Consider the following 16,006-nt stretch of genomic DNA (forward strand, 5'->3'; position numbering starts at 1 on the left):
TCTCCTAAAATACCTTAATAGAAATACAAATATACTCAGACTGTTTATAAAACAGAGCTAAATATATTTGAATAGCACTGCTCACATAACTTGTTCTTGTATGAACTGTGAAGAGAAATTCTTGAATTTATATCGAAATTTTTGACATGTGTTATAATGGCAAATATGTGCATGGCAGTGTTGGGAAACACTGGAGGAGACACGTGTGAGATTACCAGGGCCTTTTTCCTTAGAAGAACACTGAGAAGTAAATCTCAATTGAATTCAGTGGCGTTATTGTAAACTAAAACTATCAAAAATTGTTTTTGTCAATCGGTATGAAGCTGAAATAAAATAAGCATTAGAAAAAATTTGAAATAAAACATTTAACTGAAATAAAACAAGTACTAAATTTACTAAAACTGTAAAGCTAAATAGTAGCATTAAAGTGAACAAAATAAAAAGCACAAAACAAAATGTCTAAGTTAAGCTAAAATTAAAATGAAAACTGAAAATACAAAAATAAAAGCGAATTAAAAACACTATAATAGTATAAATATAATAATACTAAAATAACAAATGATTTAATATCATTTTTATCTTGGAGAAACAACTGAGGTATTAAAGAGATCGTTGTTGTGGTGTTTCTTTCATACAACCTCTTAAAGCTAATATCTGGGTCATGATTTAGCACCTAATATTACTTTGTTGAGAAAAAAATGAAAACAGGCCAATGAAAGACAAGTCTACACTGTAAAAATGCTTTTTCAACAGTTAATGAAACAAAGACTATAGGAGTACATGTTAGGAGAAAATGCTATTTCAGTTTTTATACTTCAAAATTTCACATTTATTTCAATGTTACTTGCCCATTCTTTGTAATTGTTTGTGAAATTTACTAGGAATTTCTGAGTGAAATGTTTCTCCGTGTATGATGACTCTTTGCAGTTGATGTGACTGTATTTTATTGGATCCTGTCAATTCAAGAACTTCTTTACAAGTGTGTGTATTTGCTAGTTAAAGTCTTTGTAGACATTTTCCATTATATTAGTCTGCTGCTGAAGTGGAGCATTTTTAGTGTACGTCTGTTCATATGTGAGTGTGTGTGAACAGTTGCATTCGGTGAGCTGCTTGGTTTCAGGTTCAGTAGTTCTTGGTGATTACGTCACAGCCTCGAGCATGCCTGATTGACATCTCCCAGGAGTGCTGTTTGTCTGCTGAAGTATAACAAGTGCCAGTTACTCTGTACTGTTTGCTGGCAGCCAATCAAAATGAAATGGGAGCGCTTAACACGGGCTGGTTGTGTTCCCACAGCACCTGCCATGTGACAAAAGAGGGAACAGTGTTTTTCCTCATCCTGTTTGGCTTTTGTTTTGAAGTCCGTTAAATATGGCATCTACTTTGGTGGTTTTAAAAAGTTAGATGGTGACGTTTGCAGCTGTAGTTTTTCTGCAGTGCAAATGGACACAGCACAAACCACAGGGCAGAACATCCATCCGTTCTAACACTCGGGGCCCTGCCCAGAGCCGCTGTGCACATAATCTGATTTAGTCTAGATGTGTGTGTGTGTGTTCTATGTCTGCTGAAAAAATGAATGCAAGCTAAGGAAAAATGACAAAGAAAACTGCGGAAGACAATTGATGTAAGGCTGTAATGTTAATTATTTAGCTCCTTTTGGAAGTGATTAAATGCCAATCCCATAATGCAGTGCTACTCTCTTACTCTCTTTCTCTCGCAAACCCCGCTGCTTAAAGGGAAAGTTCTTCCAAAAATTACAATTCTGTCATTTGCTCACCTTCATTTAATTCTAAACCTGTATGACTTTCTTTTTTCCGGGCCACAAAAAAGGAATTGTTTTGAAGAATGTTTACACTGCTTTCTTTCGTACAAGTGGATGGGCTCCAAAAAGGACAAAAAAGCACCATAAATGCATAAAAAGTAATTCATATGACTCATGCACTATATTCCAAGACATTCTAAACAATTTAACAGCTTTGTCCGAGTACAGACAAGTGTTGCTATTGTTAACTAATTGAAATAAAGCTGAAATAGAATAAAATATTAGATGAAAAACTTCAATGGAATTTAGACATGTTGGTTTGGCAACTAACTGAAATAAAATAAGATGAATTACTAAAATTACTAAAACTGAAATAAAATTTATTTCAGCTAAATAGAAGTATAAATACCAAATAAAATAGCTAAAGCTCTTAACAAAATTACTGAAACATACACTAAAATTAGAATAATAAAAACTGAAAATATTAAAGTAAAAGCTCATTCAAATTAATAATAAGCACTGTAATAATATGTAAATATTAAAATAACACTGGAACAGACTAAAATTGAAGTCAATTCTAACAGAAAATCTTGCTTTACAGCTTTGGTCACCATTCATTTTCGTTGTAAAGAAAAGAGCAGCGTGGACATTCTGCTTAACTTCTGCATTCTGTTTTTTATGTTCCATTTCAAAAGCAAGTCTTTAGAAAGACTTTGAGGTGAGTAAATAATGACAGAATTTTTGTATAACTGCCTGCTGTGCTTCTTAAGTGCAATTGAACACAATTAAAATGAATCATTTACGAAAGCTCCATTGCGTCTTTATTAAAAACAGCAGGAAATTTGGACGTTGCCATTCTGCCATATAATGCTTTGTATTGAGTCATCAGGTCATTTCAGAGAAAAAGATGCCTGCTCTCAGTTACATACCCTGCCACATCCGATGATTACCAGCCGTCGTGACGCTGACCTCTCTGACCGCCTGTATGATTTGTGGATCATCATCTTCCTGGACAGGCTGCGTCACAGATCATGACATGTAAAGATTGAACAAACAAGTTGAATAGAGTGCAAACACGCAGTTCTTCTCCGAATGACAGCTCTTGTAATGTGATTAGTAATCTGATGATGTAAACATAAAGGACTCTGAAGGGAACGTCCTGAGGAATTTTCTGACAGGAGTGGGGCAGTGCCCACAGAGAGCGAGAGAGAGTGAGACTATCTGTGCTCGGAGAAAGTTTATCTGCCTTTGTCAGCTTGCCCCTGTGGGGTTTTGGTGCTTGTTAAAAAGTCCTGACAGAAACACAGCGGCAGTAACAAAAAGACAGTTGTGAATGCAAGCTCAGTGAGCATGTAGATGAACAAACTTGAGCCGTCTGCTATTTTTAAACTCGCACCAAAGAGCGTCTTTTGCCTTTCGTTGCCTCACTCTTCGAACATATCTGTTTCTGTTGAGACAGCAGCTGATTATCCATGTGACCTTACTGTGTTTCTTAATTACTGTATGGCGTATAAAACCCCCCAGCTTGGATTAATTGATTGCGCTTGTGATGTTTAAAGTGCAGGCTCAATCTAAGTGTTATTTTAAAGTGCTTCAGGGGGTTTGCTGTAAGAGGAAGCCACTGTGATCATTCATTCATGGGTTAAAAATGTAGACGGTGTTCTGCTTTTCTAGTCTGCCTTATCTTATCTTCAATCCCTGTGCCGTAGTTCATTGCGTCCTAGTTCCTGTGAGCCACAGAAATGAATATCAAATCAGCCTAAAACATTTTTGTCCTTGGTTTCTGCATTTTGCCTTTTGGAGGTCAGAGTGGTTTACATGATGCTGGAACACAGTCGTTGCCACTTAAAATGTTTTTTTTTTTTGTCATTGGTAATGTGGTTAGTAATCTGTGTTTCACTTGTAATGTGAGGTGAACACCTTATTGTCTAAGGCAGGCAGCTGTCAGTCACATGCCCCTAAGGCTGTGAGAGCGTTCTGCAAATCTGGTTTTGAGAAACTCATGACAGTTATGTAATGAACACTTCATGAAAGAGTGGCGTAGACATTACTCAGAGCACAGCATCATGATAAAAATGTAGACGGTGTTCTGCTTTTCTAGTCTGCCTTATCTTATCTTCAATCCCTGTGCCGTAGTTCATTGCGTCCTAGTTCCTGTGAGCCACAGAAATGAATATCAAATCAGCCTAAAAACATTTTTGTCCTTGGTTTCTGCATTTTGCCTTTTGGAGGTCAGAGTGGTTTACATGATGCTGGAACACAGTCGTTGCCACTTAAAATGTTTTTTTTTTTTGTCGTTGGTAATGTGGTTAGTAATCTGTGTTTCACTTGTAATGTGAGGTGAACACCTTATTGTCTAAGGCAGGCAGCTGTCAGTCACATGCCCCTAAGGCTGTGAGATCGTTCTGCAAATCTGGTTTTGAGAAACTCATGACAGTTATGTAATGAACACTTCATGAAAGAGTGGCGTAGACATTACTCAGAGCGCAGCATCATGGGGTTTACAGACCCTCTTCATTATACCTCCACCCATCTTCTCTATCTTTTCCTCCCTCTCCTTTTTTTTGCTCAACCATCGAGAAGGAATTTCATTAAATATTCAAAAGAATCTGTTCCAACAGGATCATAAATAATGCTTTTCTCCCAGTTGTGACACGCAAAGTGATGAACCTTTTTATCGCAAGTTTTTCAGACGTGATCTTAAAGAGAATAATCACGTCTTTTGTTCGCAGGAGAGCTAATTGTACTTCGGTGAGTGGCGTTTCACCGCGGTGCTGTTTCTCTTTCTCCGCCCCCTTCTATCTCTCTCTCTCTCTGTCACCAGCATGTCAGTATAATTGAATTTCTGCACACGTTCCCCTTTTTCATCAATCACACGTGCTGATAAGGTGGGTTTAGGAGGGACAGTCAGGCAGAGCCCAGAGAGAGAGGGGGTACTGAAAATAAAAAAAGAGAATCAGACAGGAGCAAAGGGAGATGAAAGGAGAGAATGAATAAGGAAAGAAAAAGGCACTGAATGAATGGAAAGCAGAGAGAAAGACTGTGATCCTGTGGAGTTGTGTAACTAGTGACGCTGGTGCTGCAGTGCAGTGCTCTGTCTCTGGGTATGTTCACCTGAAAGTGCCCAGCAAAGTGGATTCGCAAGGAATTTAGTGAGTTTCCAAATCATAGGAAGGGTAAATGTTCAATCTGCAAGGCATTCGCTTCACAAGAAGTGGAGAATTTACCAACCAGTCATTGCTTACCACATGATTACACTGATTTAGGCTAAAATAAACACAGTGAAAAGGAGCTCATGCTTCATTTTTTTTAGCTTGATTCATTTTAATTCAGCTTTTGCTCTCTGAGAAGCCCAAAATGAAGCTAAATCTCATTTAAACTTCCAGTATCACCCACATCATTTCAGTATAAAAACAGCTGAAATCAATGTGGAAAATCTCTATAATGATAGAAAAATAAATGTGTGTGCTTGACTTTTTGTGTTCTTAAGCACACCACAGATGTTTTTTTGTTTTTTGTGTGTGATGAGCATCAGTGTACCATACTGCCAGTGAAATGTCTCTGTTTTAATTTATTAAATGTGGAAAAGTTATGGGGCCTCAAGATTTAAAACAAGACAAAATAAGCATTAAAATGAGCTAAAACAACAACAAATATAAATATATATTTATATATTGATCTTGATATATGTAGCATGATTTTATTTGTAAACCTGGATAAGTAAATTAAATTAATGTAAATTAAAATTGTATAACTCTGAAAAAAAAAAAACCGTAATACTTATCCAGTGAATCACAAATAACTGGAAAAGTCATGGGGCCTTTGCACACTGATGAGGGCCTTGGAGTCAAAAAGCTTGAGAACAACTGCGATACTGCATTTTTATTAAAGTACTGTATTATTCTCCATCTTTCTAAATAGTTTCATGGTTTCCACTGTTATGGAAAACCTCACAATTCAATGAATTTTAAAATAAGGATTTTCAGACCTTTAAAAGTTGAAAAAGATATTAAATTAATGAAAGGAATTAACGGTTATAGAACTTTATACTGAATGCAAAATCCTCCACCGAGCAGAATTTAAATCTCTAGCCTTTATCTAAGTATAAGTATATTTATGTACAGTAAGTACTGTATTTTCATGCATTTATTGGTATTTTACATGCAGTACACACAAAAAGCCAACCATAAATCTTTATAAATGGATTCTAAAATTACTTATGCAGTATATAATTGGCAGAACAAGTCATGGAAATTATTTTTTGTCAAAAACGACGGAAACCCCGCTGTTTCATATTTGGGACAGAGTTTCTTCAGCACAGGACAGATGGTGAAGTTCAGTTCTGTCTCTTTGGCTACAGTACTGCTGTGTGTATATCAGCCTTCCTCTCTTTCTTCCTCTGGCTCCACTCATTTGCTTTATTCACTAAGAGCTCTGTGGCACACTAAAATGAGCTCATGAAGCAGCTCTTGAGACCGAGCCTTTGAAAAATGGTGCAAAAAATTGGCCTTAACAGCAACACCATTATGCTACTTGGTGGTGTACCACTCCATCAAAAGCGAATTGACAATTTATAGAGTTTACGAAGACACAATTTAACGAAGTGGAGCCAGGCTGGGCACTGTGATTGCGTTAGTGCTGTGTGGCTCTTCTGTGTTGTGTTATTAGACTAACTGTGCCGTGTTTGCTCCGCTGCTGGGAATGACATGAGCTGTGGGGATAACGCCGGCCACCCCTGAGGCGGCCCTCTGAAGCGCTTCAGATTATCCACACGCTCACTCACATACAAAATGGCATACTTACTGTAGATTATGTACATGCGCACTCATTGCTCGCCCAGCAGATGATGCCAACCTATATTGGCGGATCAGACTGGAGGTCTAATCAGGCTAACAGGCATGATGGTCCATCAAACAGGGCTTTAGAGAAATTGTGGCCACTTGATCTTGCCGCTAGATGCTCTGATTTGAATATCTTAGTGATTGTTTCTGAACAGAAAGAGATCTAAATGCCTCTAATGTGTCTGAGAGCTCACGCTGTTGAGATGCCAAAAGAGCACCTCAGATGCTCTTAGCGGTTATTGATGTGATTCATTGCATTTGGTTTTCTCAGAAATAACACATTCGGTCTGTCAAGTTTGTTGGATGCTTTTGGATTTAAAACAGTGCGAGTACACAAGGAAAATTAAGTGTTTTTGATGTGGTGCTGTGAAGCTTGGAGCTCACAATTAAGATTTGTTTCCATCACAATTAGAAAAAAACACTAGTATAAGGCCTTAAGAGATGAAAGATGTGCAGGATGATTGATGTCAAACTCCAGTATCACCTACAATAAAGGAGTTCGACAGAGAACGTCAGAAGGTCTTAAGATCTTAAAGAGGTCATATGATGCTGCTAAAAAGAACATTATTTTGTGTATTTGGTGTAATGAAATGTGTTTATGCGATTTAAGATAAAAAAACACATTATTTTCCACATACTGTACATACTCCTCTATGCCCCGCCTTTCTGAAACGCGTCGATTTTTACGATGCTTATCGGTCATGCGCTCTCCTTTTATACCTGCGGGGCGGGGTGCGCGTGGCGAAACACGCACGCCAACTGTCATTGGCTTGTTTAGTTAACACTCGAAGGTGATTGGGCTCTCGGGCGAGATCCCAATTCGTCAGTCACTGACGTAACGTCTCCGTTCCCTCCTTCAGGGAACGAGGGTTACACAAGTAACCTAGACGATCTTCTTTATGCACCAAGAGCTTGTAACACTCAAAAGATAAAGGAAAAATTGAAATCGCATCATATGACCCCTTTAAGCAATGTCTTTTAAAAAATATCTCCACTCCAAATCTTGTTTTTTTTTTTGCTTCGAAATATGATACAGCACGGTTCCTATTTCTGAGCAAACAATATAGCTTTATCGCCTTGGGCTGGTAATGGCATCCTGTTATATGAAGAAAATGGCATTGAGAAAACTCAGCAGCAGGCAGGGATGATGCAGATCCTCAGGAAAGCGGGTGGGAAATTAGAAACTAGTATTGCTACGCTCCAGTCAAATGCACACAAATCTTCTTTTCACACCCCTGAAGCTGATTACACATGCCTTTCATGTCACACTTGGTGCATGGCTGTGAAATTACATTTAGGCAAAATCTTTATAAATGTACTTTATGAATCATTCTTTTCATGCTGCAGTTGTGGCTATAATGTATATTAAAATTATACAATTATATTATGCTAAATATAATATAATTATTTTATTTTATTTTTTTATTTTTACTCTGCAAATGAAAATACTTCCAAATGAAGCCAAAGCAGAATCATTGTTTTAAATGAATCGATTGACTAAATTATTCAGTGAGCAATTTATAAAGACAGTCACTTGTTTAATTTCCAAATGAATCAGTGATTTTGAACAAATCATTCAAATGAATGATTCAGTGACAAACTCATAAAGATGTAATGATATAACCAGCAGAAAGAGTCATTGAAAAATCCCTTTAACTAATGAACAGTGACAGTGTTTCTGGAACACATATCACATATATAATATAATATAATATAATATAATATAATATGTTTCACATCAAACAATCGAATAGATTTGTACACATCAAACTGTGCTGATGTATAACATTTTAGCTTAATTACCAAATCAACCTTCCATCGGACTCTTTTATTTCTTCTTCTTGCTCTCACTTTGTAATTATTGGTTTCATCCTTGTTGCAGAAAGAGAACACATTGTTTTTAACATAAAACAATTACCTCCTCCCTCTCTTTCCATCATCTCCTGAGTTCATCTGCAGAATGAGGTCAACGAGTGCTCACTCCACACAATCTACATGTTCACGCCACGCACACAGCGCCCAGAAGACCGATTATTACGAGGGTCATATTTTCTTAACTCTGCACTTCAACTGTGGGGAGCAGGCAGCACAAGCTGATTAATCTTTATGCCTTTATTCCATACATGTAATATAATCTGCTCCATTTTTGTTGACATTCCCAGATCTGAATGAAAAGAAATTGCCACTCAAAACCGTGCTACTTTAAGATAACGTCAACCTTTGAGGAATTATTAAAATCTTTCCAAGGTGAGGCAGTGAAAATAAATTAGGACTGTCTTGTCATCCATCCATCACTTAAGTAAATGTGTCTAGTCTCACAGGGGCCACTTCACATAACAGTGCCACTGTTACACAACAATATTTCATTGCAAAAGCCATTGTTTTATCAAGTTTAATGGTAACACTTTAGAATAGAGGACACATTCACTATTAACTAAGAGTTTTCCCTGAAAAAACTGCTAATTTGCTGCTTATTAATAATTAGTAAAGTAGTTGTTAAGTTTAGGTATGGGATGGATTAAGGGATCCAAAATATGGTTATGCAGAATAAGGCATTAATATGTGTAGTAACACTTAAAGCCTTTATGTAAAATGCATTATAAAATGTTATTAAAGGGTATAATGCATTAGAATTATTCATAATGTATGATGTAATACATTATATCTTGTCATAAATAATTATAACCAAATTTAAAATGCATAGTGAAACAATGAATTGATAAGTGTTATAATGTATAAACTGTGGTTACATTTATTCAAGGCATAATACTTTTATAATGCATCATACATAAAGGCTTTAAGTAAAGTGTTATCACATACCGTATATATATATATATATATAGTCTTTGACTATGGATTACTTAAAATATGGTATGTGTAATTTCCTTTTTTGTTGAAAAAGACTATTTCCATATGAATGTATAATTTATTTAATACAGGATTTGATTCTATATTAATTCCTACATTGTTCTTATAAGGATTGAAAAGTGAAATGATAAAAATAACAACAAAATTAACAAGAATTCGAATTATACTACTAATACTATTTTTATTATTACAAAAAAAAATAATCACTTGATTTTTTTTTAATGATAATAATATTTATAGTTCTGTTTATAGTACCAGTCAAACGTTTGGATCTCAAAATGGATGAAAATTTCTCATGAGTCAAAAGACCAAATGATACAAATATTTCCATCCAAAGGATGTGACATTTTATTAAATCTTGCAGAAAAACTGGACACAGGTGCAGACAAACTGTCATTACCAGCCCACCGACTGACTAATAAACATTTATTGCAAAGACCACTCAATCAAGCGTCTCCAGCGTGAACCCTGTGTTTCATTAACTATCCGTCACATAAACAGAATATAATCACTGCGGCTATCAGGAGCAGCTTTAATGAATGTCTTATATTGGGCTGGCACTGAATGAAAAGATCAAGAAGGCCAACAAAAATCTGATATAGTATTTGAAGATACTGATGTGGGTGAGTGTCGTCTGGGAGGCCAGATGGTTGGTCATGGAAAGGTGGCATAACGGTTTTGGTCAAAGAAAATTTGTGTTCGTTTGTGCCGTGGATGCGTGTGTGAAGTGTTATCCACAGTTATCTTGTGTTTACTTTGCAGCACCAGTGTCTATTTAGTTTCCCCGGTGTGTGAAATTGGCAATGTCAAGCCAAGCTTCCCAAAAATAGCAAAACAACTAAGTGAAACGTTTCTCCTCCCAACATATGCAGACTCACAACATGTTGTTTACTACAGGCATCTTTCACACATGCACACAAAGACAGATGCCTGAGCTTACATCTGTATTCAGTCATGGGCTACCTTTCATTTACCACTTATAAGGCTGCAGTAATTGGTTTGACATTGAAATGGTGAAGGGAAAAATAGCATTCACATGATTGAGAAGGTTAATGAAAGCACGCTGCATTCCTTACACAGGCTTCCGATCCTCTCATTCATAAAATTAGTGAAAGGTTTGAACTCAGAATATGAATCAAAAAATGATTGTGTCCTTTGTGCCTCAGAGGGCCAGTTAAAGCTGCTGGAATTGTGGGATGCTGGAAGGAATAGTTCTAAAGGCACATTGGATTGAATTTGCTCAGCCAGAAAGAACTGGCTCGGTGCATCATTATGATTAGACAATGAGTTCATCAAGGCCAGAGCTGCATATATCAGATGGATCTCAAAGGAGTTAAAGAACCAGAAAAGCTCTTCTCTTTCCGTTTTGTCTCGTTACATTTGAATAAAGAACCTTATTAACTTTTGTTAACTCTGTCAGTCTGTAATATTGAGTTAAGAGCTCTCAAAATATTTCAATGGTTTCTCTATTCCGTCTGTTCTGGTGTATTATGAATTATTTCATTTTAACTGATGTTGTGTTTTTAATTTGAAGTTTATTACTGAAGCACTAATATTAAAATTCTACCTAACACAATGAGATAATTATTTCCATGTTTTGGCCAATAAACAATAACATTCAATTATGTACTGTTCTCAATAGATTGTAAATAAAACACTAAAATAACTTGTTTTAAATGCTTCAAGTGAATTTAGGCCTCACAAAATTATAATGTACACTGTGAAAAATGGATATTCATTTAGAGATTAAATGATTAAAAATGATTGCATTTATAAATTATTAATATTAGGTATATAAGGTAAACTGTATACAGTATATAATTGTATAGGCCGATAACTAAAATGGTACCAATATATTGTGCATCCCTAATTTCGACAGCTGAAAACCTGTATGTGACACTGGACCACAAAACCAGTCATAAGGGTAAATTTTTCGAAATTGAGATTTATACATCTTCTGAAAATAGTTAAGCTTTCCATTGATGCATGGTTTGTTAAGATAGGACAATATTTGGCCTAGATACAACTATTTGAAAATCTGGAATCTGAGGGTGCAAAAAAATCGAAATATTGAGAAAATCACCTTTAAATTTGTCCAAATGAAGTCCAAATGGCAATGCATATTACTAATCAAAAATTAAGTTTTTATATATTTATGGTAGGAAATTTACAAAATATCTTCATGGAACATGATCTTTACTTAATTTCCCAATGATTTTTGGCATAAAAGAAAAATCGATAATTTTGACTTGTACAATGTATTTTTGGCTATTGTTACAAATATACCTGTGCTACTTAAGACTGGTTTTGTGCTCCAGGGTCACATATTTGTTATATGTTATATGCTATATATGTTGTGACAGTTCTTTTTATCTTTCTTTGTTCAACAGGATGTAAAATCTACATTCTTCCAGTTTGGGGCCTCCATCCAGCAGGAGGCGCTGCTCATGCTCAACATCATGGAAGAATATGATTGGCACATCTTCTCCATAGTGACCAGCAAGTTCCCAGGCTACCAGGATTTCATTGCCATCCTGAAGACCACAGTCGACAACAGCTTTGTCGGTTGGGACCTCCAGCACACCATCACCCTGGACGCCGTAGATGGGGACTCCAAGACCCAGATCCAGCTGAAGAAGGTGCAGTCTCCAGTCATCCTCTTGTACTGCTCCAAGGACGAGGCGGGTTACATCTTGGAGGAGGCCCGATCACTGGGTCTGACCGGTTTCGGCTACATCTGGATCGTGCCTAGCTTGACCACGGGCAACCCAGACATCACTCCAGATTCATTCCCCTCTGGAATGATCTCTGTATCCTACGATGACTGGGACTATCCTCTTGAGGCACGGGTTCGAGATGGGCTTGGGATTATAACCACGGCAGCTGCAGCCATGTTGGAAGAGTTTGGGGAGATCCCGGAGGCCAAAACCAGCTGCTATGGCCAAATGGAGAAAACCAAGCTGCCACCCAGCGCATTGCACAAGTGAGTGAAGGATGAGAGCTGGGTTATTATCTGTATGTCTGTGGTATGTTATTGTTTTCTGTCAACAACCTGTCCATCCACTTCCTGCACTTAAAAAAGTGGAAACAAGAAGGCTATTTATGTGGGAAACCACAGTTTTTGATCAGTCAAGTGGAAAAAGGAAAAGGTGGAAAAAACAACCGAAGAGGTCTCTGTTAGAGACGTAGGGCATAGAGGTGGGCGCTATACCAGTTTACCTGGTAGAAATTTGTCAATCGGTAGAGATTTGTGCTACGTGGTCATGAAAACTTGGTCATGTTTTTTTTCTAGGCTTGATTGTGTTTATGGTGTGCAGTCTAACATATGTTAATGCTTAGTTTGTTAAAAAACACATTATTTTTCACATAATTTACTTTTATTCCACACCGCGCTGTCCCTTCTCCTCTGAACACGCTGATCATTTCCTGCTTTTATGAACCCCCTTCCTCAGAAATACACGATGGGCTCTGATTGATTAGCTGGCCCAGTGTGTTGTGATTGGCTAAACCGCCTCTAGCGCGCGTCTAAACATCCCGCCCCTCAACATAGCGGCATGTGCTCCGGTTGTATTGTAAACAATGACGTCATCTATATTGCTTATCAATTTGAGCCTGATTGAGACGCGGAGGATATTAGTGAAGAGGATCGTGCAGAACCTGTGCAAGCATGGCTTTTAATGGTAGGCCTAAGATTTTTGTTTGTTGTTGTCTCATACTTTTAGATACGCTGTTATTTGTAAATGGTACTGCTTCTGTTAGCTTATAATATACGGTTTTATTCTGATTAAAGCTTTAATACAGTTCGGCAACCACATGCAATATATAAACCATGTATAACGCATGTGATATATAAACCATGTATAACTCGTCTCATAGCTATAGTATGTGAAAATAAGTGTATTCACTGAGCTGATGATCTGAATGAGAGAGAGAGAGATGCAGAGCGTGTGCAGAGCAGGGCGAGGCCAGGAACAGTATTAAGAACTGCAGCTTTAGAACATTGATTTTGAAACTTGTGAATACAATAGAATCGTTAGAAGACAGAATCGCGATTCATATATGAATAGATTTTTACGTGCACCCCTAGTTTTCTCTTCCTCTTCTCTAAAGCAGCGCAGCATGGCCTCGCCCCCTCTGATGCGTGTTCCCGGAGGCGGGGTTTATGTAAAATTCTGGGTTCTTGACGTAACGGACCTGGGAAGTAACTCGTTGTAGTCCCTTACCAGTCATTTTTGTAGGCATTAAACTGCCAGAATTTTAAAAGACGATATCTCCGTTTGCATTGAACTTTCAGCTTCGGAACTTTGCAGATATTGTTTATGATCAAACAGCAACATTACACACTAACTAACGTTAAAAAAAGTGAAATCGCAATCAACCACCCTTTTAAGCAGTTAAAAAACAAGTGATTTTAAGCTGTTGAAACACAATCAGCAGCGAAAGACAACTCATTTCACTATATGCATGCGCTGTCTGAGAAACTGATTCTGAGCATGAAGACGATGCTCATAGAGCGCTGGAGTGTTGAACGGAATTATTTTTGCTGCTTTATAGGACTTGAATGCTTAAATACACACACTTGTATGTGTCAAAATGCTGTCTTTGCAAGTATTCTCATAAACAGTAATTTAGGTCTTAAGTGAAAACAAGCGGCTGAGAAAGAAAGCATGTGTAACAGTATATTGGATCTGGGTAGCTCTTAAAGTGATAGCAGTCTATTATTCCTGCTGTCTTCCATTCATGTTAATCAAACAACAAAAGTGAGAAAATCTCTTACTGCTCTTGACTAAATCACTTTTCTAACTTTAATAAGAAATATATATATATTTAATTTACACAGTGAAGAATATGCAGTTTTTATACATTTGATTACTTTATACAATGTATGTAGCATTTTTATTTATTTGTTTTACTGTAGTTTTTTGTATTATTGTATTATTGCAGGTAGGGATGTCAATTTTCAATATTTCCATGATCGATCATCGTTTAAATTGACGATCAATTAATCGATTAATCGTCAACCTTAATGCTGCAAAATGCGTCTATGCAGCATGACAGGATGTGCAAAATCCCCCGCCCCCCCGCTTTCTCACCCGATTTAAAGGGGATTTAGTCTGAATAAAATGCTAGTAGCAGGATTGTAAAATGAATAGATGTGATTATGATCATTTGATAAAATGAATAGAGCTCGTTTGAGATCATTAGTGACTGTTTCCTATCCCGTCACGGAGACCGCTGAACGCGCCTCTTTAAATGGTTTCGTGGTGCTCGTTGTATTTTAAAACACAATTGCAATGTTTTCAACTGACATTATGGCATTTAAAATAAAATGATCCTAAACGTAACTGTGGCGTGTGTGGCTGTGCTGCGCAGTCAGTGAACCGCTTCCATCGGCGCTGCTGCAGCAAAACACACTGTTGCTCACATGAAACATTTTTATCTGAGTATTACGACCAGTACTTAATTTGATCCTGCTGGATCCTGTTCCGGAAAATGTCAGATTTTGAATTTTTGCGTTGCGGAAGGCCTATTTGTTTTTAAAAATCCGGCATTTACAGTGCACTAGATCGTGACAGTGCATGCTTGCGTGCATACGAGACGAAGCGAGCGCGGGTTTGGCTGGATGTATTTGGAGGTTATTACTCTCATCTCATTCGGCACAAATACAAATGTTTCCATATTCGCAATGTATTTGAATGTTAAACTATTATTTATAATGTAAACTAGGCTTGTACTTTACACGCATTCGCATATAGACGGAAAATATAATCCTCTCCACATGAGCAATGAGTGGACCGGTATACTACGGTCTATTTAAACTGACCAGTGTAACCTTTTATATGTTTAGTTGACAGTATTTTATTTTGATAATGAACAGACTGCGATGTAAGTTTGAATTGCTAGAATATGTGGGGTGTGTGCGCGTGAGGTGCCGGCGCGATCGAACAGCTGAAACATAAAAAAACTTGTTTATGGAGCGCCGCGCCACACTTCTGTTTTAAATCTGTTAGCTTAATTATTTAAGCCAGATATATTTTGCTTTTTTTTTTTATGAAAACAAATTGTTATTTTTATTTAGGCCTATTGCTTACATAGGCTATACATTTTCCTTAAAGCATCCCATTTTGTCCCAGAGCTTGAAAAGCTGTGCCTAGGATAGTTAGGTACATGCAGAAACTCGTGAACGATGCTCTTATTTAGTTGTGGCAGCATCGTTTAGTGACATCATTGAATGCTCTGGGAAAACGTATAGTCAGTGTCGGTCACAAATCAAACATGGATAGTGGCCACAAATTAATAAGTCATAGGAACGAATTAACAAGTTGTAGGAATGAATAGCCTATCTGTCCTGTGTCCCACAGCCCTGCAAAGCGCAGAGCCCGATATGAAAGAATTATCTGGGGAAATTACATAGTTACTACATTTCTATTGCTTTCCATGTTGAAGAACTGTGTGTTGTTTCTATTTTAATGTACTTTTAAAGTTTAAATCACATTAAAAGCTTAATTTGTACATTATGAATTGTAATGAGGTTCTT

The 16,006-nt window shown here is 37.1% G+C and overlaps 1 protein-coding gene across 1 annotated transcript in view; it reads left to right on the plus strand.

Annotated features, from left to right (window-relative positions):
* LOC107568390 (glutamate receptor ionotropic, NMDA 2A-like) overlaps nt 1-16,006 on the plus strand; it is a 169,037-nt gene that overhangs the window by 84,375 nt on the left and 68,656 nt on the right. Inside the window, exon 3 of the mRNA XM_016254355.1 lies at nt 11,859-12,451. Within this exon, the coding sequence (XP_016109841.1) occupies nt 11,859-12,451 (593 nt within the window). The remainder of the gene's footprint in view (nt 1-11,858; nt 12,452-16,006) is intronic.

The sequence above is a fragment of the Sinocyclocheilus grahami genome, unplaced genomic scaffold (assembly GCF_001515645.1).
Source record: "Sinocyclocheilus grahami isolate Dianchi unplaced genomic scaffold, SAMN03320097.WGS_v1.1 scaffold27.1, whole genome shotgun sequence".
Lineage (NCBI taxonomy): Eukaryota > Metazoa > Chordata > Actinopteri > Cypriniformes > Cyprinidae > Sinocyclocheilus > Sinocyclocheilus grahami.